The sequence below is a fragment of the Neltuma alba genome, unplaced genomic scaffold (assembly GCF_004799145.2).
Source record: "Neltuma alba isolate B1F8T4 unplaced genomic scaffold, ASM479914v2 tig00012381_pilon, whole genome shotgun sequence".
Taxonomy (NCBI): Eukaryota; Viridiplantae; Streptophyta; class Magnoliopsida; order Fabales; family Fabaceae; genus Neltuma; species Neltuma alba.
In genome coordinates this window covers 45076-70922 of record NW_021636879.1, presented here as the reverse complement: position 1 = coordinate 70922, position 25847 = coordinate 45076, and the positions used below count along the sequence as shown (strand labels likewise).

At 35.4% G+C, this 25847-nt stretch overlaps 1 protein-coding gene and 2 pseudogenes across 1 annotated transcript; 1 reads left to right on the top strand and 2 right to left on the bottom strand.

Moving 5' to 3' along the window:
* Positions 1-2095: 2095 nt before the first annotated feature.
* Positions 2096-4502, bottom strand: LOC114726543 (amino acid transporter AVT1I-like). The gene is made up of 3 exons (XM_028913149.1): positions 4127-4502; positions 3197-3804; positions 2096-2671 (listed from the first exon to the last, which is right to left on the bottom strand). Exons 1-3 carry the CDS (start codon positions 4287-4289, stop codon positions 2156-2158), a joined length of 1287 nt encoding a protein of 428 aa, XP_028768982.1. The 5' UTR covers positions 4290-4502; the 3' UTR covers positions 2096-2155.
* Positions 4503-18170: 13668 nt separating this feature from the next.
* LOC114726533 (amino acid transporter AVT1I-like) lies at positions 18171-21881 on the bottom strand (annotated as a pseudogene).
* Positions 21882-22428: 547 nt separating this feature from the next.
* Positions 22429-25548, top strand: LOC114726540 (asparagine synthetase [glutamine-hydrolyzing] 2-like; annotated as a pseudogene).
* Positions 25549-25847: the final 299 nt, after the last annotated feature.

The following is a 25847-nucleotide window of genomic DNA, read 5'->3' as shown; positions in this document are numbered from 1 at the left end:
TCTCTTGTCTACCTCTACACACCTTCCTTCAATTAAAAGACAATCCTCTCTAACCCCGCGGGGTTAGGTCGACTGGCTGGGGTCGTCCTAGCTTAACCACAGATCTCGGGTTCGAGACGTGAGAACGCAGCACTCTAAGAGGCTAGGGGGCGCCGTCCGTATGGATCCTTGTAAGCCCCCGAATCCGGATTAGTCTGGGAACGTTGTCACGGCTGAAAGACGCCTATTTCCCTGGGATACCGGATGGAGTAATCCAAAAAAAAAAAAAAAGACAATCCTCTCTGAGCCTTTTCCATTCCAAGACCAAGTGAGCCCAATTCTTCATAAAGTTAAATCAGGATGGCATCCAATTTTTCAGCCGATGGAAACTAATGGCGGGTTAAATGGTGGTGGCGTCTTAATTAGTCTTGTTCATTATTTTAAAATTATATTTAGCACTCAATGAACCTGGCTTTCCTTTTGGCGTACATATATTATAAAACATATCTCGGTTTGACATTCAGGCTGTATTTGGTGTTATTTGCGCTTTATATATTATCTACACCTAGCAGTCCTGAACATTACATTAGACTGAGTGGTCCCTCTCAATTTTATTTTTCAATGGAAATTAGACATTTCCAGTGTTTCATATTATATTAAACTTTTGTTCTCCTAATTTTGAGAAACAGAGGACATACTCTTAAGTCTTGATCCATTCCCCGCAGAAAAAAGTGAATATTTAAAAGCGTGGGACCACTTTCTTTGTGTGTGTGTGTTTGTATATATGTATATGTATATATTAGTTCTATATGCCTGATTGTTGAGAACTTTGTCTGGTCCACATCTAATAATTATCCTCTCAAATCATATATGCTGTTTTAGAGAAATAATACTATTATTTGTGCTTAATATAAGAGTAGTTAACTAATTTAAATAAATTAAAAAAAATAATTAAATTAGTTATTTATAAGAAATAAATATTATTTTTCTAAAATACTCTTATTTATCATGTGTATTAGCTAGAATTACTATTTAATGAAACATTTAACATGTGCAACTACTACAAAGATTACCATAAATAGATAAATGTAAGAGATAAAGTGAATTACAATCTTATATTTATGACTAAATAAATGTCAAAATAGCTCTTATATTAAAAACCGCAGGTAGCATTAAGTTTCTAGTTTGTCGTGAAATTCAAAAGTGAACTTTGTGGAAAATAATGTTAATCGCTGAACAAATCATGTTAAGATCTGGTTTACGGAAAATCTTCGCAAGTTTTGTCAGGATCCGTGTTTAAACAGTCATGATTTATGCGTTAAGACAAACGTCTCTTGTTTTAGATTTAGAAAGTATTTTTAAAAAAAAAAAAGACTTACTTAAATAAGTTTTTGTAAAAAAGAAACAACGTTATGTTTTTCCCCGAAAAGAGAAAGAACAAATGAAGGCAAGCAGGAGACCATTTCATATTAAAGTTTTGGGACTACTGGTTTTTCCAAGAGTAGTTCAAGACGAAATAGAAGTTGGTCAGAGTATATTTTACCTTTAAACAAACGAGAAATAACATATAATTAACTTTCAAAAAAATAATAACAAAATAAAAATGCAACAATTTAAAGATAAGAATAGAATATCTCCCAGCCACATTTTTGGTAACGAAACAAAGACAAAAAAAAAAAAACAAAGAAAATGATACGTCAAAAGCATTCCAGACAACCAGATGAAGCCAGATATAAGAGATTCCCATATCAGAAAAGGAGAGGAATGAAAGGACCTATGCATCCATCACACCCTGACCCTCCCACATGCACGCCCCAGAGCAACGAGATTCCAATACATTGGAATCATTAATTATTTGCCAAACACCTTAATTACATATATAATTCATACAGCTACATTAACTGACTTTAATTATACACAAATATATATTAATCTCTATGTACTGAGAGAAGATACTCTAATAACTGGTCTGCGAAAAGGCACGTCTATATAAATATTCACATGAATACAAAAACATAACGTCTACGTCGACAAAACATAGCTTATAGGTATATTTAACTTCCTATGACGCAAAACTGCGCCAGGTCTTTGATTAAGTCATACGCCTTTGTCTTTCTTAATACGCACATTCAACTTAATCGTGCAAATTAATCAAATACTGTTCGCTGACATAATTCTACAAGTGGCCTATTATGTCCAGAAGAGACGTGTAAGTACCAACAACAGCAATCGCAACCCCCATCACTATTATCGAATAACTGATGATCATATCACAACCAAATCTCCTGTAAGCTCCAGAAATCTTCAAGTAGCAAACTGACGGGACCAGTATTGAAGTGGAGACGCAAAGTAATGCTCCTGCAAGTGCCATGAGGTATCCATAGAGAGGAATAGAGACTGCTACTATGAGATTACTTATGAGCATGGAGGTGCTCACTACCAGATGGGTCAGTCTCTTGTTGTAATGTGAAGGGACCATACCTTTTGCTGCGTTTATTGTTGGGGTGAGCATTAAGGCGTATTTGGCTATAGGATTGACCAGGGTGGTGTATATGGCTACTCTTGAGCTGAGTTTGCCTGCGGGAAGGTCTAGGGTTATCTGGGATTGGACGTCTTGTCCAAACATGAGGTATCCCAATACGGCTGCCGCTGCGTAACCAACAGTGCATAATGAAAAGCATACAAGCAAAACCTGCCAATTCATCATTACTTTGGTATGAACGATACATTCTCGAGTCAGGAAAAGAATTGCTACCTGACTTGCTTTATGGAAAGTCATAAATTAAAGTTCGTTGGTGCATGAAGCTCATTTGCCCAAATGTTCGGCTGTCCCTACTTTTTTTTTTTTTTAACTACTTGGACAAGATCTCAATCATGACACAGATCTGAGTTCTTGTTCAGATAAATCCAGCGGATAATGATAAAGTCGGATAAGCTTGCTTGTCCAGACGTGAGGGCGTGAGGCCTCTATCTATCTGAATAAGATTAAACTTTACTAAGTTTCTATAAATGCAACTTTCTTTAACTTTTCGCCTGAATAATAAAAGTACTTTACCAAGTTTCCATGCATTGAATGCACCTTCCTTTAATTTTTGGCCTGATTATTTAATTCAGATGCACTTGCTATTAGCTCTTCAGCCAAAAAACCGTGTCATGCATCCGCCAAAAGCCATAGACAAAACGGAATAGGTGAACATGTTAGTAGAAGGATACTCACAGTGGAAAAGTGGCTTCTGTTTCTCATGGAAGTATAAAGAGTGGGCAACACCGGATGAGCACTGTAGCAGAAGGCATATAAACCCACAGCATTAGGAATCCCACCCCATCTCCACACAGTTCCTTTGCCATGAAACCCAGTTCCATCAAGAGCAGCATTCCACCAGAGAGACAAGAGGAAGACTGTAGAAGCCAAGGCCCCAGTTGCGGACACATAAGAGAGCAGGCTCAAGTCTTGCAGCCACACAGTAGGCAGAATAATAAGTGCAGCGACAATGGCAGAAAGTGTGGGTCCTCCAATCGTGAACCCTCCTATGTCAATCTCAAGGTTTGGTATCAGCTTGTTGATGTTGTCGCCTTCTAGAATGAGGTAGCCCGCGACAACCAGGTAGAGCTCAGAGTTCATGGCTATGGAGACCATGAGCCTTCCTTTGTGTCCGAATGCGCGCTGGCCTATGTCGGGGAAGGTCCTAATGTCAGGGTCCATGTCCATGCATCTTTGGACCATGATGCCGGTGTAGTAACAAGCTATGGCGATGAGAAATAGCAGCGATAAGCTCAACCATCCTCCCGACGCCACTGCGTAGGGTATGGACACTATGCCAATTCCTGAAAACGAAATTTCGGATCACATACTTTCAGTTACAAATCTTCAGCTCGATACATGACTATTAATTAAGGACATGTTAATGAATCATTTAATGCAGTCAGAAGATTGGTTCCAGCAGGGTTAGACAGAAGGTCGCGGGAAACAAGATCTAGAATCGCCAAAACGCAAAAACCCTTTACATGCTCAGTTATAGGAATTGTGAGAGTTTGGAAGAATTCAGAAAAATTAGAGAAAACAAAAAGAAGATGGTGAAAACGAATCCTATAAAAGAGGAATGGAAGAGAGACAATGTGAAGGAAGTGGAAAAAGTGAGTAAGGAACCTGAGATTGCGTTGATGCCATGGAAGCAGGTCTTGAAGAAGGAGGAGGTGGGGGATGGAACAGCGCCGTGCGGATCAGCTTTGGAGGCATTGGGCAGAGGAAGGGGCTCTTCATCAAAGAGAAGGGGTATAGTGACGAAGCTATCGCTGCCGTGAGCGCCCATGGACAGAAATCAAACAAGAAGGAGGCGTACCGTGTCTGTGTGAGCCAGATCAGTGTGTTGCTCTGTATTAATACAAGCCAGGTGGCCGGGTTCAGAAGAGTTCGGCGATGCGGTCCATTTTTCCTTTTAGCTATCATGTTATAGTGAGTTATTGACCACGTATTTGATGTATGTCTGGGAGTGCGAGCTTTTAACAAGTATAGATCACGTGGGAATTGATTGCTGAGGATAAGACAAGTGGGGGCATTCAAATGGCGCCGCGACGCGGGGGTCCGTTTCTCAGAGCTAAGCCCCACTTTCTTGTATCTAGGCACCCGTGTTTTTAAAGCCCTACTTCATAACTTCAATCCCTTGTTACAATAAAGAATAAACAAATACAGTACCAAAATCACACTATACAAAATATCTTCTTTAATTTTTATTTTTATTTTAAATATAAAATATTAATCTATTTTAATTTTTATATTTATTTTTTTAAAATAGTCTTTATAATAATAATAATAATAATGTCAGTTAATATATTTAATTAGTAAGGATATTTTTTTAAAAAATATTTATTTACTATAAATAACTTATTTAATTAATTTCTTTAATATACTCAAATTAGATAACTAATTCACATATTAATAGGCGAAGGTAATATTTAATTGGAGCAAAAGTATAAAAATAGGTTTAAAATCTCAAGCAAAATTTTTTATATTGAAAAATATTACTATAAAAAAACTATTTTTTATAAAGTAAAAACTAAAATATACATGTGCGCATAAAAGACTCATCCTTCCGATAAAATAATTGTCAATGTATCAATTTGAGCTGGGTTCAGTAGGAGAGAGTGTTTTCTTTTCAAGTGTAATCCTTTTAAAAGCAAACATTAAATATGGATACTTCTTAACGGAATTAAGGCAGGGGGGATTTTTTTTGGAGAAAAAAAACAGAAAAATAACACTTGAATTTCCTAATCTCCAAATAGTCTGCTGAATTTAAAAAGCTCAATTGGGTCTCAATTGGGATTATCATGTTAAAGGAAAAGACTAAATTACCTTTCATTTTATTTATTGTTTTTAAAATACTAAAGCCTACACTAGCTGGCTGGCCAATCACCAGAGCTCCAGCGGCGACAGTCACCGAAGCTTCGACGATCGGCCGACAATTGGTCATCGAAGCTCTGGCGGTTGGAAATAATTTTTTTGAAAATTTTTATAATTTCAATATAACGGTTAACAACTTTCGTAACGCTATTAACAGTTTCAGTATAGCAGTTAACAACAAGTTTTCTGAGAAATTCAACAAGTTTTGGCAGTCGGAAATAATTTCTTAAAATTTTTTTACAACATCGGCATAACTATTAACAACTTTTGTAACGCTATTAACAACTCCAGTATAGTAGTTAACAACAAGTTTTTTAGGAAATTCAACAAACTCCGACGGCTGGAAATAATTTTTTTGAAAATTTTTACAATTTCAATATAACTGTTAACAACTTTTGTAAAGCTATTAACAATTTCAATATAGCAATTAACAACATATTTTCTGGAAAATTCAATAAGCTCCGACGGCTGGAAACAATTTTTGTGAAAATTTTTACAACTTTAATATAACGGTAAGCAACTTTTGTGAAAATTTTTACAATTTCAATATAACGGTTAACAACTTTAGTAACGCTATTAACAACTTTAGTATATCAGTTAACAACATATTTTTTGGAAAATTCAACAATTGGTCGTCGGAGCTCCAACGGCAGAATTTTTTTTTTTAATTTTTACAATTTCAGTATAATGGTTAACAACTTTTGTTACTCTATTAACAACTTCAGTATAGCAATTAACAATAGGTTTTGAGTTTGTTAACGACATTACTGAAATTATAAAATGCTATTTTTTGAATTTTCTGAAAAACCTGTTGTTAATCTTTATGTCAAAGTTTTTAATAGAGTTACAAAAGTTGTTAACCGTTATACTGAAATTGTAAAAATTTTCAAAAAAAATAGTTGTTAAAGTTATAAAAAATGCCCTTTTTTTTTGAATTTGTAAGAAAACCTATTGTTAAATGCTATAACGAAGTTGTTAATAGAGTTACAAAACCTGTTAACGACATTACTGAAGTTATAAAAATGCTAACTTTTAAATTTTTTGGAAAACATGTCATTAACTACTATATTGAGGTTGTTAATAACATTACAAAAGTTGTTAACCGTTATATTGAAGTTGTAAAAATTTTCAAAAAAAAAAAGTTGCTAAAGTTGTAAAAATGCCATTTTTTTGAATTTTTAAGAAAACCTGTTGTTAAATGCTATACCGAAGTTGTTAATATAGTTACGGAACTTGTTAACGACATTATTGAAGTTGTAAAAACACTACTTTTTAAATTTCTCAAAAAACCTGTTGTTAATAATGTTACAAAAGTTGTTAACTGTTATACTAACGTTATAAAAATTTTCAAAAAAAATTGTTTCTAGCCACCGGAGCTCCGGCGACCAATTGTTGAATTTCTTGAAAAACCTGTTGTTAACTGCTATACTGAAATTATTAATAGCGTCACAAAAGTTGTTAACTGTTATACTGAAGTTGTAAAAGTTTTCAAAAAAATTGTTTCCGGCAGTCGAAACTTGTTGAATTTCCCAAAAAACCTGTTGTTAACTGCTATACTGAAGTTGTTAATAGTGTTACAAAAATTGTTAACCGTTATATTGAAGTTGTAAAAATTTTTCAAAAAAATTGTTTACAGCCACCAGAACTTGTTGAATTTCCCAGAAAACCTGTTGTTAACTGCTATAATGAAGTTATTAATAACTTTACAAAAGTTGTTAACCGTTATACTGAAATTGTAAAAATTTTCAAAAAAATTGTATCCAGCGTTCCGAGCCTGTTAAATTTTCTAGAAAACCTGTCATTAACTGTTATACTGAAGTTGTTAATAGCCTTACAAAAATTGTTAACCGTTATACTAAAGTTGTAAAAATTTTCAAAAAAATTGTTTCCAACTATCGAAACTCCAATGACCAATTGTCGGCAACCAACCGGAGCTCTAACAACCGACCGGCCAGCCAATGAGGGCTTTAGTATTTTAAAAACAATAAATAAAATGAAGGGTAGTTTGGTCTTTTCTTTTAACATGATAATCCTAATTTGGTATCTTGACACCAAATTGAGATTTTTTAAATTCAGCAGACCATTTGGATATTATGAAATTCAAATGTTATTTTTCTTTCTTTCTTTCTTTTTTTTTTTGTTGTTTTCATCCCCTTTTTAACCTAAGGGATGGGTTTTTCTACTTTCTAGGCTTGTGGCACAGCCATGATGGTAATGGTGGTCCCCGGCATTTTGCTCTTTCAATAACATTCGTTCCACTCAGGCAAACAGACAACACGTTATAAGGGGAACCTTGGCAGTTTCTATATATCGTGATTCATGCGCATCGCTGAATTCTGATGCCGACGAGTCAACACCGGCCGCCTCTAAAATCGTTTCTTTTTTTCCTTTAAAAAAATTAAATGGATTATCTCTTAAATTTAATTTTATTTTAATTTTCATTTCCAAAATTTAAAATCAAGGTTTTTATTCTTTCAAATTGAATTTTATTTTGGTCCATTCAATTTTTTTTAAATCTTTAAATAATATTTTTGTTCCGTAAAATTTTATTCTAAGAATTTTAATTTTTAAGAATTAAAATCAAAATGAAGTGAAATTTTAAAAACTAAAAATTATAGTAATTTGATTTAAATTAACAAATGTACAGTGGTTGCTGGGGTCCTTTTGGCACATCTATAGAGAATAACACCACAATCTTGTGTAAGAATGAGCCGCACAGAGACAATGCTGTTTTTTTTTTTTTTGGGGAAAAAAAGGTAACATCTTCTAAAACCAGTGGTCACCGCATACGTATTACATTACATTTAATAATAGTAGCAACTTTTAAGTTTTAAAGCTTAAACTAATTGCGTGTTTGGTTCACTAAATCATGAGAAATGTAATGGAATGTAAAGTAATATAATGAAATATAATATAATAATAATTATATGAGTTTGTTTGGTACTCTATCAAGGAAAAATGATGCGTAAGCATAAAAATGCTTGGTTTTTTTTTTTTTGGACAGAAATATTATACTTGTATATACAACATCAAAAGTCAAAGCAAGGTTAACCTATACCCTGCTTACAATGTTTAGCATCAGAAAGTAACACACCCAAAAAAGGGGATGGGGGATTTAAATCCCAACCTAAAGGGCGCATCCCCTTGCATCCAGTTTTGGCCAGCTAATCTGCTGCCAAGTTACAAGATCTAGGAGCAAAAGTAAGGGACAAGGAAAGGTCATTACTAAACAACAATCTTAAATCCTCAACAATCCTTGTGGCTTGCCATTCAGGACAAGAATTCTGGCCTTTCACAGCATAAACCAATGGTTGCTTGGAGCAACTTGATCAATAATTCTATTATTGCAATTAAACAGATTCCTAGAAGTCCAAAATTCATGCATGCTATTAGTTGCAGAATTAATGAGCCAAACAATGTCAGGAGCTTTGAAAGCAAAGACTTCATTGCATCTAGTTTTCCATATATACCAGCAAAGGTAACCAAGAAGGGATTGAGCTAACTCATCCATCTTTAGGTTTTTTAGCATTTGAAACAACCAATTCTCAAAACTAGTCACATTCAGATCATGCACTGTTAAAGAAAGAGGAGAAGCAAACCACACACGCTTAGCCCAATCACAAAGAAGCAAACAATGTTCAATAGTTTCAGGATGAGAATCACAATGGGCACAGAAAGGCATCACCCCACAATGCCTCTTCCAAAGTGCTGCTTTAGTTGGGAGAGCTTTGGAGCAAGCTCTCCAAAGAAAATGTTTCACTTTTGGTTGCACCTTTAAGGACCAGATCATTAGCCAAAGATCCTTATCAAGAGGTTGTGAGGTGCTGGGTCCCATTTCCAATTTTTGCAGCTCTAATTGTTGCAACCATTGGTACCCATGCTTAACAGAATATTTGCCACTTGCATTTCTTAACCAAATCAGATTATCCCTCACACTAAAATAAGGTAAGTCAATAGCAGAAATGCAGTCTTTAATTTGTTCAGGGAGAATGATTGTATCCAAGCACCATTTACCATCCACAATTAGATTAGAAACAGTTAAGTTCTTCTGATCATCAGGCACATTTAGATTAGGTAGACAAAAATCAGTTAAGGAAGGAACCCAAGGATCATCCCACACATTGATAAGCTCACCGTCACCAATCTGCCACATGATATTATCTTTTAAGACATTCCTCCCTTCAAGAAGACTATTCCAAGCCCAAGAGGCCCTTGAACCTTTTTCGGCCTTCCAGAAAGAAGAATTGGGGAAGTAGATGCCTTTAAGGATTCGAACCCAAAATTCATTTGGTTCTGTCATGATCCTCCAACATTGTTTACCTAAAAGAGCCAAATTAAAGGCCTGAAAGTCTTTAAAGCCCATTCCCCCGTCTTTCTTCTTTTTAACTAATTGATTCCAAGCTCTCCAATGAATTTTCCTCCTAGATTGATCCCCTCCCCACCAGAAATTCGCAATGATTCTGTCTAGCTCCATACAAGTTTGTTTAGGGAATTGGAAGCAAGACATGGAGTAAGTTGGGATGGCATTAGCAACTGATTTGATCAAGGTTTCCCTTCCAGCTTGAGATAAAAAAATTTTATTCCACCCTAGCACTTTTTTTCTCACCTTATCCCTAACAAAAGCCAGCGCCTCTACTTTGGATCTACCCCAAAGAATAGGGAGTCCTAGGTAACGACCAGGGAGTTTGCGTTAGGTATACCTAAAGCTTGGCTAATCATGACTCCCACCTCTACAGGAGCATTGGGTGACACAAAAATACAGGATTTATCTAAATTTATTCTTTGTCCTAAGGCCCTACAATACTCATCAAGAACACTGGTGAAGACATTGCAATTCTTTTTTGTAGCTCTAAAGAAGAAGATAGAGTCATCTGCAAAGAGACAGTGAGAGAGCACCGGGCAAGCCTTAGCTAGGTGGATACCTTGCAAATCTCCTCTATTCACATGCTCATTAACCATTCTAGATAGGACATCAGCGACAAGGATGAAAAGATATGGGGAAATAGGATCCCCCTGTCTTAAACCACACTTTGGGACAAGCTTGTGGATAGCTCTTCCCTCGACTCTCAAGTCAAACTCCACAGTAGAGACACATTTCATAACATGTTTGATCCAAATAGGGTGAAAATTCATTTTATGAAGGACAGCTTCTAAGAAATCCCATTCTACCCTATCGTAGGCTTTATTCATGTCGAGTTTTACAGCAACTTCATGTACATTACCTTTTCTATTTTTAAGGAAATGGAAAGCCTCATGCACAATAAAAATATTGTCTTGAATCAATCTACCAGGAACAAAAGCACGCTGCTGCTCAGAGATTACTTTTTTTAGGATGGGTTTAACTCTATTGGAAAGCAGTTTAGAGAACACTTTGTAACTGAAATTACACAAGCTAATAGGTCGGAAATGACCAACAGAATCAGGAGAGTCAATCTTAGGAATTAGCACCAAATTGGTAGAGTTTAGGTTTTGCAAATCAGCATCATTCTCAAATAACTCTCTAACCAATTGACAGATCTGGGGGCCTATTATTTCCCAAGAGTGGTGGTAGAAGAGTCCAGGAAAACCATCAGGGCCAGGTGCTTTTAAGCCCCCCAAATCAAAAGCAGCTCTTTTTATTTCCTCATCCAAAATAGGAGCCATTAATCCTAAGTTATCAGCTTCAGAAACCACAGCTTTCACATAGGAAAGGACTAGATCTAAATTGCGGGGTCCCGAACCAGCAAACAGATTTTCATAAAAGTTGGAAAAGCAGGAGTTAATCTCTGATTGGTCATCTACCCAATTTCCAGCATCATTTTTTAAGCAAACCACTTTATTTCTTCTTCTGTGTTGGGCTGTAATATTGTGAAAAAATCTAGAATTTTCATCCCCCCAATTTAGCCAATTAATTCCGGATCGTTGAAACCAGTATTTTTCTTCCCTCCCCCAAATGGCCTCAATTTGGTTAGCTAATTCACTAGCCTTACCTGCAGAATCCTCATTCCAAACCCCTTCATAACAATTCCTGAAGTCTTCCATAAGAGTTGCAAGAAGCTTTTGGTTATTAGGAAATTCAATCTTGCTCCATTTAGTCAGGATTTTCCTAACTCTATTCAGGTTTGAATTAAAAGCATGAACCACACCACTAGTCATCTGCTTATCCCTATTCCAATTAGACTCAATAAGCTTCTGGTAATCTTTATGCTCAATCCAGTTCAATTCAAAACGAAATTCTTTTGGGCCTTTTATACCAGAAAAATTCAAATGCAGAAGGATTGGCGAGTGGTCAGAGCCTAACGGTTCCAGATTACATACCTGCGCATTTTGATGCTTCTCTCTCCAGAAAGTGTTGCAGACTGCCCGATCTAGTCTTTCTTTCACGTTTGCCTCATTGAGTCTCTTGTTTGACCATGTGAAAGCCAAGCCTTTGGCCCCCAAGTCCTCCATGTCACATTGAGTCATGAAGTTCTGAAATTCAGTCAACGAGTTTAAATCTCTGGTGTTTCCCCCTTCTTTCTCAAAATCAAACAGCAGGTCATTGAAATCTCCACAGCATAACCAAGGTACAGCATTCCCAGGATTAAGGTTCTTCAGTCTTCCCCACCACTTTCTTCGGTCTTGCTCTTTGGGAGGTCCATAGACTAATGTTAGAAAGCCAAACTCCATCTCCAAACCTTTGAGGACCTTCAAGTGGATCATGTTTTTATCTGATTTGATAAAATTCAGTTGTAGATCATCATTCCACCAAACTGCCAAGCCACCTCCTATTCCCACTGGTTCCACATAAATCTTGTTCTGAAAATTTAGTCGCTTGCGCCATTTCTCAATTTTTTCCATCTTGACTCTAGTTTCCATCAGAAAAACTAGAGAAGGTCTAAATTTAGAACACAAGAACCGCAAGTTCTTGCCTGTCAGGGACGACCCCAATCCCTGACAGTTCCAGCTTAAAATACTCATGGCGACTTGGTGGCCATTTGAGGCTGACCACCAAGCCCTACTGTTGTCGAATCACATCCTGAATCTTGTTTTTCCATTCCTTCAAAAATATTTGTAGAGACTGCTTCCAGCACTGGGACTTCTACCAAGTTACCCTCACTCACTTCAACAGATTTCTTGCCTTTTTTCTTTCTTATTTTTGGAGGTGAGTTCCTTCCTATAACAAATGGTTTTTCATTTTCTTTGTTCTGGAATATTTCTGCAGCTTTCTCAAACTAATTTGCAACTTCAACCCTTGCTTTTTTTGATAATGATGACTCCTATGTTTCATCTAGAGCTCTTTTGAGGCTAACCTTTTCCATCTTTTTTACTAAAGTCCCTTCATATGTTATCTGTAGTAGGCCCTGCTGTGGCATATTTATATATCCTTCCTCACTATCCTCAGGCAATTCAACAATATACGGCACACTGGGTTCTGGTCTGTAGGACTTAGCCTCTTTAATAGGTGCCTCCATATCAGTTTTGCCTTCTTTTCCGTCAACACGGTCTTTTCTAGCAACTGCAGTAATTTCCAATGCCTTTTTAGGTTCTGCTGGCTTTGGTTCATTTATTTTTAAGGGCCCATTGTTGAACAAGGCCCTTCTACAATCCTTTGGAGTGGACTCCCCTTTAGCTTTTCCTTTTTTCAGATGTTTTGGTGGGCTGTTTACCTCATCCATATCTAGATCCAACATCGGCTCATTATCATCATCAATTTTCCCTTCAGTAGATTTACCAACAGGGCTATTTACACTCCCCACACCTTCCTGCCATATCGATTGTTTTGCCCCTATCACTCCTATACTACTATCTCCACCAAAGCTTACCTGTACACCAGTGACATTCACACTCTTCTTTGAAGATGATGATTCACGTGCTGTCCCCATCTGTACTGAGTCACATTCACCCTCTCGAATCATGATTATCGGTGCCACTGCCCTTAACGGGTTCACCCTTAAGTCTGCGGTATACATTGGTTGAGATGGTTCTTCCTCTGACATGACTTTTTGGTGTTCACAAATCCTATACTCATGCCCCACCTTTCCACAGTTATAACAGAAATTTTAGAGTTTTTCAAATCTAGTATATGCCCATACCTTGTCCAGGTTAGGCCGTGGTACCCAGAAACCAGCTACTAAAGGCTTTGACAGATCCACTTCAATTCTAATACGAACAAAGCTACGGATATGGCAGTCATCTGGTCTTGGATCTTCAAAGCAAACAACCTCGCCTATTCTACTTCCCATCTTTACAATATTCTTCTTAGTCATTGCTGCCCTCGGGATATTATGGATTTGAACCCAATACATACACCTATTCATTAAGACTTCCTTTATTGTTAAGAAAGGTTCCCAAGGTCGAAGATTCAATAGATACCCATCAAAAGCCCAAGGACTATCTCGTAAGATCCGTTCATAATCCTCTTTTATACTAAAATGAAACACAAAGGCATTGTCCTTAGAATCACTAATTTCAACCTTACCTTTCAATCTCCAGATACGCACAATCATTTTCCGAAAAGTTGGAAGGTTCACTTGCTTGGAGGAAACCAGCTTCCCTACCAGTGAGAATCCCCCCTTCTTGCAGTCTTCATCCTCCCAATCGAGTTCACATTCATTTCTATCCTCCATTACTACCTCCATTGTGCTGAAGAGAAAAGAGTTGTTTGGCAACCCACTGTGAACTAACAAACAGCAATACTCGAAAGAAGCCTTAGCTTGAGGTCTTGCAACGACACCAAAACAAAGGTGGAACAGAGCACTTAAGGTGGAAAAAGAAAGGGGAAGGGAACGGGAGAATTTAGAGACGGAGATGGTAGCTACAGTGAAAAGCCCTAACGTAGGGGTTTTTTATTGAGTTGCTAAGAAGTTGGGGTTAAGGCGAAACATGGGTGAGAGAAGGTGTAGAGGAGAGCAGGAATCACGGTGAAGATGGTCTGTGACAGTGATTGTAAAGGCACTCACTTGATGGAGTGAAGAGGCGCGCTCACTTTGTTGGAGCGATGGGTCGCTCTCACGAAGACGGAGAGTTAAAAAAAAAAAATGCTTGGTTGAATTACTAAGAATATGGGAATAGGCAGTAATAATATATTAACAAAAATAAAATTATCCCTATTTACGTTTATATATACAAGTGATATGATTATAAAAAGAAGTTGAAAAATAAGCAATAAGCTTTATATTGTTGTGAATATAATAATATTTTTATGGATGTCCATATCTCTTTCATTATCATCAATATTTTTAATTACCTCTATATCTTATAATTATCTTCTATTATTATATAATTTGTAGAGTATGTTAAAGATGTAAAGCAGAATAAGAAATACTCCTGTCTTTTATTCTCCTTTTTTTCCACTCCTTTTTTTTTAGTTTTATAACATATATAAGATTTCAACTTATAAAATATAACTAAAAAATAAAATACAAGTATCAAGCAAGGTTATAGCGCACATCGCATGCCCACGGTAAAGAAGTAATAAAAATAACGAAAAACAAAAAGCAATTTAACAACTAATAAATCAATCAATATAAGCTGTATGCTTCATAAGGTAAGGCATAAAAAGACTCAGAAAAATTATCTTTTTTTTTTTTTAAGAAATGAGTTGTTAACTGTGTCATTTAATCCATCTTAGAAACATAAAAATAAACTGTCAATCATATTGAGAACCATTACTAAAAAGGGGACGAGGAGTAAAGAATGGAAGACGACGATGACGTGATCTCCTACTTGAAGGGTGTTTGGATAAGATCAAAATCATGGTTTCAGAAGTGTTTTTACTGTATACGAAATAAATATGTGAAAGAGATTGTCTCGATTTGTAGAAAAGTACTTCTGAAAAGTGATTTTAAGGGCATCCAAACACCCTCTTGGATGAAGAAAAAATAGATTATATTCAAATATGATATAATCCATACTAAAATTAAATATTAGATAAGCACAAAAATAAGGTAAAAAATTACAAAAATTTTCAAAAATTAACTTCTCAAAAATATGAAGATTGACTTCAAAAAAAAAAGAAATATTAATCTCAAGCCAAAATAAGAAATCAAAAAATATTCATATTTTCAATTCAAATCTCAATTTTTATAAAAAATTTTCTAAAATTAATCAATTAATTTAATAATGCGTAAAAAGTTCATTTAAATCCAAAATATCATTTAATTCCTATATTAATATGAGATCAAATATACAAAAATTAAGTTTTATCAGAGGCGGGGCAAAGAAGCTTAGAAAATGCTGCAAAAAATCAATAGTGACCAATTGAAAATCAAGGCAAACACAGAGTATCATCATCGCTGGAGATTGATGGTCAAAGACGAGTTTGAAAACCGTAAAACAAAAACAGTTTTCAATGGCTGAGAAGAGTAAAATCAGGCTAATTTCAGGGAGAGAATTGTCAGATTGCTTCAAAGAGAGAAAATCAAGGCAATAAGTTGATACTACCTCCTGTCCTAATTATAAAAGCCAGTTAACTAATTTGAGGAGATTAAAGAAGTAAGTTGAGTTAGTTATTTGTCTTAAATAGGTGTTATCTTTCCTAAAATATCCCTACTAATCAAGTGTATTGACTAGAACTATCATTGTTAGAAGGGCTATTTTAAAAAAAATGTATAAATATGAGAGACAAAATAGATTGGGATCTTATATTTAAAACCAAAATAAAAGCCAAACATAATCTTATATTAAGGACGGGAGGTAGTAGTAGATCTGGACTCACTGATCACAGTAGCAGCGGCGCCTCAGTTCGCGGGCAACAGCAATAATAAAGAGAGCGGGTAGGCAGTGATTAAGTTTATGGGTTTTTTATCAAGGATATTTTGGTTAATTTAAAAATTATAATGATAATAATATCTTTTTTTATTCTATTATAAGAGGTGTGCATTCTCCCTCATCAATTTTAAAAGTATAATTCTCTTTACATTATTTTAGATAATCAAAATTATAACATGTAATTCTCTTTATATTATACAATTAGCCAAACGAGTGAATCAGCTCGTTATATTGTTATATTATGATTACATATAATCTCCTTCCATGAAATGCAACCAAACGGGCCGTAAATTGACCAATATTTTAGAAATCAAAAACACGTTCTCCCTCCTCAGGCACCAGAGCTGTGTAGGGACCGGCTGAGAATGGATATGGAGAACATCTCTTAAAGTCAAATCTGGTTTGTCTTAGGTTTTAGAAAGTGTTTGGATAAAAGCCAAACCATGGTTTCAGAAATGCTTTTAAGGTTTACGAAGTAAATATGTAGAAGAATTTGTTTCGTTTTACAAAAAAGTACTTCTGAAATCATAGTTTAAAGGTTGTCTAACACCTTTTTTAGTTTTCTTTTCCATCAAGCCGCTGGCTTGCCGTGTAATAAAAAAAAAAAAAACCCGTTCTCCCTCAATTTATGCTATTGCACCAATATGTTAATTTTTTAATAATATTTCTTCGTAAGCAAAGCACTAAAAAGATTTTTTTATTAAAATATTTTTAAAATCTAAGAGATGTGAAATACGAATCAAGCAACTTTTGACAAGTCAGTTGCCAGGATGGGTAACCCATCATAGGCTATGTTTGGATTGCAGTTGGAGAAACCAAAAGCACACGGGAAAGCGTGAAATTGAGGTTAGTGGCTTATTGCAGCTTAGAAGATTGTTTGGATGGGACTCCTTTTCTAACTGACTTATGGAAAAAAGTAACTTTTCTAACTGACTTATCCAACGTAATCTGAATCAACTTTTCTAACTGACTTATGGGAAAATTGTGCAAAGCTTACGATCTAATTAGTCATGTGATTTCGTTTACTTTAATTAGAGACCAAATAAATTTTAATTTATATTCTTGTTTATCCATTATGTATATTTAATTAATTATCTACAATGTGTTTTCAAATTTTTCTCCATAACAAATATTTTTATTTTATAATCTCACAAATAAACTATTTATATTTTATCATAATAATTTTATGTATTTTTTAAACTATTATCACATTAAAAATATTAAATTTCAAACACTACTATTCAATAAAATCCATGCCCTTTTCAATCATTTATAACTAAACTAACTTTTCTATTAATTATCCAAACAACTTTTAACTTTTTTAACTGACTTTTTATAAGCACCTATCCAAACATAAATCATATTACACTAATTGACTTTTAGTCTAACTTCAGTTATAAAAGTCAGTTAGACTATAAGTCAGTTTTGTCCAACGCCAATCCAAACATACCCATAATATGCCATCCCGTGTGTATGTCACCTCACGTCTATATTTATTTCAGTCACGAGTAATTTTATAAAAATTGAGATGCAAAAATTAAACTCATAAACTTTTTCCTCTCATTTCCTCGTCTCCATCAAACTTCTTCCGATGTAATATCTCATAAAATATTATTATAATATTATTATAATATTATTAAAATATAAATAAATAAATTTAACAGGTTAAAATTCAATCTAATTAAACTCATAGGAGAAAAAGGAAAAGAAAATTCTAAGGGAATCCTGATTCATGTTTAGAAGCTAAAAGGACATGACTTTAATAATTTTTACCGTTGTTACTTCCTACCCAACTTTGTATAGAACTTTATTAATTTATAAAGATATTGTTTTTCAAAAAAAAATTATGAAAAATTTATATGTATAGTCTAGATTTTAAACCTTTCAAGTTTTAAATTAACATCAATATAAAATACGTAGAAAATCTTACTCTTTGTAAGTTATAAACAAAGCATCTTGCAAAAATTACTTTTTTATTTTTATAACTTAACGTAAAAAGTTAGCTTCAATCACGTGTTGTCATTTGTCTCTAATGAGTAATGTAGAATAATTGATAATCATATCAAAACCAAATCTGCCGTAAGCTCCAGAAGTCTTCAAGGCAGCAAACTGGTGGGACTACAATTGCGGCGCAGAGCCTCTCCATTTCTTTTTCATCAATTTCCCCGTGCTCATCAGCTGATGAGCAATCTAGGTCGTCTAATCTAATCAGGATGGTTCAGATTTAATATTTTTAAGTAATTATTTAAAAATAAAAAAATTATATTTTTAAAGAATGATAGTTAAGAGATTATCTTTATTTTTTTATCCTATACCTATTAAAATAATTATTTTAAAAAAATAAAAATAAAAATAAAATTAAATCTGGACCATTCAGATCTGATGAGCATTGGATGTTCATCAAAACTGACAAGCACCCAATGCAAACCCCTCCCCCCCAAAAAAAACCTTTTTCTAATCCTAACCCTTCATTTAATTTATAGTTGAGAAAACACACAAGCACGCAACATTTAATACCTTCACATCACACACTATGAAAACTCTCTCTTCTGGTTTCTTTCCACGCCCTCACTCTCTAGTCTCTATTTTCGGTTTTACCTCCCTTTTTTTTCTTTTATTATTCTCTCTCTAGTTTTATAAAAGAAAAATTTTGCTAAAGAAGAAAAATGAAAAAAAAAGTTTTACATATTTTATCTGGACAAAAAATCAGAATAATAAAAATATCACACAAAAGCGGTAAAACTTTTTGAAAAATTGCATGCCATTCAATTAAGATGGCAGAAAAAATTTAGTTAAAACAAGGCAGTATAAAATTGTTGTTTTGTTTCGTAAGTTTAGAATAATGACAATTTTTTTAAATAACAATTTTTGCGGTTTTTTGAATAACATTTGATTTGAAGGGATGAATAAAAATTGGTCATACTTTTTTATGGCGTTTGCATTTTATTAAAAAAAAAAAAGAGTGGATTAATGCAATATTTTCAGAATGTGATAAATTATACGTTCTCCCACATTTTAAAAATTATATTGTTCTTATAAGACCTCACGGACAGAACCTAACATTGTGAATCTAAGGGGGTGTTTGGATGAAACCAAACCATAGTTTAAAGAATAGCTTTTGGAGAATAGATTCTGGGGAGAATAGATTTTGTGAAAAATAGATTTTGTAAAAAAATGATTCTGAGAAGTGAGAGTGTTTGGATAGTTATTATCAAAAACATTTTTTATATATACAAATTACTAAAAAAAACATAAGTTAATATGATAATTACATAAAAGATAGATTTTATGATATATTTTAATTTGAAGGAATAAAATTGTTAATAATATATTTTTTTACCAACATAATAAAAGTATCCACATTTAAAAAAAAAAGAGTGGATTAATGCAATATTTTCAGAATGTGATAAATTATACGTTCTCCCACATTTTAAAAATTATATTGTTCTTATAAGACCTCACGGACAGAACCTAACATTGTGAATCTAAGGTGAACAAGAGAAGATTCAAAAAACAAAGAAAAAGGGAAAGAGCAGAAAGAGGGCGTGTGGGAAGGGAGACAGTTTTTATAGCGTGTGATATGAAGGTATTAAATGTCATACACATTTGCATTTTTTCAGCCACAGATTACATGAAGGGCCAGGATTAGGGAAGTGGAGGAAAATGGATGAAAAAGAAATGGAGAGGCCCTGTGCTGCTGGAATTGCATTGGGAACGCTAAGTAGTGCTCCTACAATCGGCATTATTCGGTATTCATACACAGGAATATAGCAACGGCGGCTGCAGTGAGATTACTGATAAGTAAGGAAGTGCTCCCCAACAGATGAGGGAGCCTTTTGTTCTGACGATGACAATTAGGAGCCACACCTTTTGCAGCGTTTGTGGTCGGAGTAAGAAATAAGGCGTATTTGGCTAGAAGTTGCAGAAGCCTCTAGGCCAATATCTATCTGCATTAAGTAAAATATCAGTGAATTTCTTCAAATCTGTTCTTAGTTAGCTTATAATTCTTTGATCAATAAAGAAATATGAACGCATCATGCATCATGCTTTTACCAACAGCGCCTATATATAGTCACAATGGAATAGTCATTAGCTATAGATGAACGTGTTTGCATACTTACGGTGGAGAACTGGTTTCTGTTTCTAATGGAAGTACAAAGAGTGGGCAAAACTGGATGACCACTGTAAAATAAGGCATACAAACTCACAGCATTAGGAATTCCGCTCCATCTGAAGACATTTCCTTTGCCATGAAACCCAGTTTCGTCAATAGTAGCATTCCACAAGAGAGACAAGAGGGAGACAGTTGAAGCCAAGGTCCCAGTCGCAGACACATAAGAGAGCAGGCTCAAGTCTTGCAGCCACACAGTAGGCAGAATAATATGTAAGTGCAGCAACAATGGAACAAAGTGGGGGCCCTCCAATTGTGAACCCCCCTATATCAGTTCGAACGTCTGGTATTAGCTTGTTGATATTGTCACATTCTAGAATGAGGTAGACTGCGACAAAAGAGGTAGAGCTCAGAGTTCATGGCTATGGAAACCATGAGCCTTCCTTTTTGTGTCCGAATGCCCGTTGGCCTGTGACAGGGAAGGTCCTAATGTTAGGGTCCATGTCCATGCATCTTTGGACCAGTTTGCCTGTGTAGAAACAAGCCATGGCCATGACCAAAAGCATCGACCGGCTCAACCATGCTCCCGATGCCAGCGCGTAGGTTATGGACACTGCCAATCCCTGAAGGTGAACAAGACAACCAGATAAGTGTGGCAATAGCGAGTAGAGCTTTCGTGTGCTTTTTTTTTTTTTTGGGGCCAAAATGTGCATTTATTTTTTGGAAAACCATTTTACAGGTAGTTATAGTTTTTAAAAATTCTTAATTTGATACCCGTATATCTTTTTTTTCCTACTTAAATACTGTAATTTTGGTCTGTCAATATAATTAGCTTTTGTATAGGAACTAATGGTACTAATAAAGCAAAGTTAGAGAAGCTAATAGTGCTAATAGAGTATAATTAAAATGTTTAATTAAGAAAAATATACACATGTATCAAATTAAAATTTGAGAAAATTATACATACTTGTAATAGGGTTTTCCTTTTATTTTTGGGTGTTTAATTCACTATGTCCCACTCTTCAATGTGCAAAGTAAGCAGATTAAAATATAGGATAAAATAGTGGTGGATTCTCTTAATTCTATTCACTGGTAGTATTTTTAAATGAATTTTCTGAAAAAAAAAAGAACAAAAATATGTCAGTGTGAAGCCTAGGTACGGTTTTGGTGGATTAAAAGAATGAGACGGAAGGAAGAGGACCTGCCGTTGATTTAATTCTGTTGGGTGTGTGTATCAAGGTTGTCCCTCATAATCCTTTCCTCTAGCCAGAAGCAGCAAAGTTTGCTGTGGTTTAAAATTTAGAGATTATTAATACATAAAAAAAAAAATTGTGATACTCCTAAAAAATAACATTATATTTAATGATTAAAATTTAATATGTAGAGATAAAAATGCTCTAATAAATATGAGTATTATAAGGAATAAAATTTTAATAAAAAAAATTCATATATTCTTTGACCATTTGCGATATCATATCGGATGTGGTAATTTGTAGCAAGAGAATATTGCTTGTCAAAACTAGCTGGGCATTGACCATTTGCTTACTTATCTTAGAGAGTTAAAAGCTTTGCAATAGCTAGATTAGATCACACGGAATCATGATGGTGCTCTGTGGAGTTCCAGAACCTTCCAAAGTCACTCTCTAAAACTCTGATCTGCATCCCACTGGCAAACACCTCTAGGTATTAACCAGGCTTGAAATGAAACAGGATCGTTAGGGCGAATGGGATGTCAATTACAAGTGATATGTCCTTTGAACGAATTTGCACGTAATATTATCTATGATAGGCTGCTCACAAATAAATTTAATTTATTTATGTATTTAATGTTATTTAAATATAATTTGTTAATCATCATGTCAATAATTAATCAATTTCGCAAATTAGTAGACATTCTATAACGGTCACGTTGCCCAATTAGCCAGTTCAAAAGACAAGAAATATGCATTTAATTCCAACGTCAATTTTTGGAGGAAAAACTAGAAGGTATTGGAAAAACACACGTACACACACACTGTACTAAATAAATTGACATTTCTCTTATCTTTGGCCCTCTCCCAAAAGCCAACAATCCAGCTTTTCATGTTTTTTCTTTTGGACAATGCCATCAGGTATAATTGATCGCCTTTATGTTCTCGCTCAAAGGAAAAGATCGAGAACATAAATATTTCTCTCTTTCTTCGATTTCAGTTTCTCAGAAGTCACAACGATGTGTGGCATACTAGCTTGCCTTTAATTTGGTGCGCCGATGACTCTACAGCCAAAAGGGCTCGCATGATCCACCTCTCTCAAAGGCAACCTCTCTGGCGGATCATAATTGTGGTTTCACTAGCTTCATCAATTTGCTCATGTTCTTATTCAACATTGCAGGTTGAAGCATAGGGGTCCTGATTGGATGGGAATGTTTCAACAAGGAGGCAACTATTTGGTTCATCAGCGATTAGCAATCGTGGATCTCACCTCCGGAGGAAATCAGCCCCTCTTCAATGAAGACCGCACGATTGCTGTCATTGTACGTACCTGCAGACGAACTTTGCCTTTCTTTGTTATTGAAATAGTTTACGCTCGAGCAAATTAAAGGGTGTGATTCATGAACATGAATTAATATAACGTACTTTTATTTGGATACAGGCCAATGGAGTGATATACAATCATGAGGAGCTCAGGAAACAACTTCCGAATACAAAGTTCCGAACCAAAAATGAATTCGAGGTCATTCCATACCTGGTACGTATCAGCACACAAGAACCATGATGTCGTACATCGAATATGGTTCCGGGAATAATTTCATATTAATAAGGATCCATGCATGCACTATATAATATCTGTTTCATAGTATGAAGAGTATGGAGACGACTTCGTGGACATGTTGGATGGCACATTTTCATTTGTGCTGTTGGATACTCGTGACAATAACTTCTTGGTTGCTCGTGATGCCCTTGGGATCATGTCCCTCTACATTGGTTGGGGACAAGACGGTAATTTAATTAACTTACTGTTTTTTCTGGTTAATTTTCTTAAAAGGGTATGAATGCTATATATTAACCTGAATTGTTTACATGCTTACTCAGCATCGGTTTGGGTATCATCAGAATACAAGGCCATGCATGAAGATTGCCAACATTTTAAACGCTTCCAACCTGGGACCTTGTACTCCAGCAAGGACAAAGGATTTCGCCGATGGTACAATCCTCCTTGGTTCTCTCAGGCCATTCCTTCATCACCATATGATCCCATAACTTTGAGACATGCATTGGAAAGGGTAAACTTACCAATAATCATGTTAAGATGTTGGTGATATATGAATAATATTTGCTCAATAGGGAAATCTATGTGAGCCCAAACATGAATGACAAAATGAATTTAATGCACAGGCTGTGATTAAGAGGTTGGTGAGCAATGTCCCAATCGGTTTGTTACTTTCCGGAGGTTTGGATTCATCATTGGTTTCATCCATCGCTATTCGTTACTTGGCTGACAACGCAGAGACAGGAAGGCAATTGGGAACAACCATTCATTCCTTCTGCATTGGCCTGGAGGCGAGTTCTTTATTTATTTCATTCAACTGTCCAAAAAGAAGAAGAAGAAGGAGGCAGATCTGGTAGACTTTCCACAGAGTAATTAATAGTTGGTTTTCATACGAACAGGGTTCACCAGATCTAAAGGCCGGAAGAGAAGTCGCAGAGTTCTTGGGAACAGTCCATCATGAGATCCTCTTCACTCCTCAGGTATTAATTGTAGTTTTTTCAAGTCAACAACGCCTCATCATTTGCTTGCTAATATTCGAAAGTTAAAAGCTTTATTATAAGTTTATTATTTTTGTGCGCAGGATGGAATCGACGCCATCGAAGATGTGATCTACCATATAGAGTCATATGAAGTGGAAACAGTTAGATCCAGCATACCCACATATTTGATTTCGCGCAAGATTAGATCACATGGAATTAAGATAGTGCTTTCTGGAGATGGTTCTGATGAGATCTTTGGTGGATATTTGTACTTTCACAAGGCGCCCCGCAAGGAAGAAGCCCACCTCGAAATGTGCCGCAAAGTACCTCACTTCTACACAAAATAATACTCACTTGTTAACATTGTCTCTGAAATAAATTTAATACAAATTGCTATTTCGTATATTAATTTAGCTTAAGGCACTGCATCAATATGATTGTTTACGAGCAAACAAATCAACGTCTGCATGGGGTCTCGAGGCCCGATTTCCATTCCTGGATAAAGAGCTTGTAAATCTTGCTATGAGCATTGATCCTGATTTTAAGCTGGTAAGACTTATCTCTTCCTTTTTCCCTTCGGATTGACTTATTTTCAATGCAAAGTCGTCTGTCTGTGGCATTAAGTTGCCAAGTTTTGTTTTTCTTATTGAGCATCATTTCTTCATGCAGCCGGGACCAAGACGAATAGAGAAATGGATTCTGAGAGATGCATTTGATGATAAAGAACGTCCCTATCTGCCACATGTATGTCCCCTCTTACTTTGAAGACTCCTTTTGGAATGTCCAAATGAAAAACTCAACCCACTTAGTAGCGAATATATGCATAATTACCGGTATTAACTATATGCTCAAGTGTTGTATACATGATTGAATGCAGCATATACTGTGGAGACAGAAAGAGCAAATGAGTGATGGAGTTGGGTATAACTGGATTGATGCCCTCAAAGAGCATGCTGCCAAACACGTACTTAACTTAAATCTTATTATTTGCCCCGTACAACCCATGTTTCTCATATAATTGCTTTGTCATCTTCATCTCCGCATGCACAGGTGAGTGACAAAATGATGCAGAACGTTGCACGCACCTACCCACTCCACCCACCAGCAACAAAAGAAGCTTATTACTACAGAATGGTCTTTGAAAAGATCTTCCCAAAGGTGACTTGTCAAAGCAACGCATAATACATATATATATATATAAACAGAGGTTCACTGTGTTTGTATTTGCTTATTGATGCAGCAACCTGCGAGGCTGACAGTGCCATGGGAAATGAGCGTTGCCTGCAGCACATCTGAAGTTATTGAATGGGTGACAGAGTGGTCAAACAATTTGGATCAATCAGGAAGGGCTGCCTGGGGGGTCCACCATGATGCTGACCACAAGTTGCTCACTGCTGACGTGGCTGACACAGAGGAGTTTATGACTCTGTAGTCTATACGCTGTTACTGCTACTCCCAACGCCCTCGATGGAGCCAATGCTCCTCAATAATTGAATGCCCCAGAGGTCTTTCACCATATAAAATGAAACCGATACCCATCACACGGCACACTTCTGTATCATCGTGTTATATACTTCGTGCACATCGGCAAGGTTCAGTTCTTAGTCGAATAAATAAACGAGGCAGCTCTTTTATTCTCAAAACAGGTTAATTATTATCACTTCAAATCGAGGAAGTGTTTGGATAAAAATTAAATTATATTTTTAAAAATAATTTTACAGCATACAAAATAAATATGTAAAAAAATATTCCATCTCAAATTGCATAAAACACTCTTAAAAAATTGCTTTTTGATGAACCAAATACCCTTTAAGTAAAGGTGGGCTTAAATTCCCTCCTAAGCAGATATCTTGGTTAGTATGATGTACAACTAGACACGTTTCCATGTATTCATGGAATT

What these genes read in the sequence shown, in the direction of transcription:
- LOC114726543 (XM_028913149.1), bottom strand. Translation starts at nt 4,289, where the DNA reads ATGGGCGCTCACGGCAGCGATAGCTTCGTCACTATACCCCTTCTCTTT. An exon ending in TGGCATCAACGCAATCTCAG is followed by an intron (nt 3,805 to 4,126) that starts GTTCCTTACTCA and finishes TTTCGTTTTCAG; the next exon opens with GAATTGGCATAGTGTCCATA. An exon ending in ACAGAAGCCACTTTTCCACT is followed by an intron (nt 2,672 to 3,196) that starts GTGAGTATCCTT and finishes ATGAATTGGCAG; the next exon opens with GTTTTGCTTGTATGCTTTTC.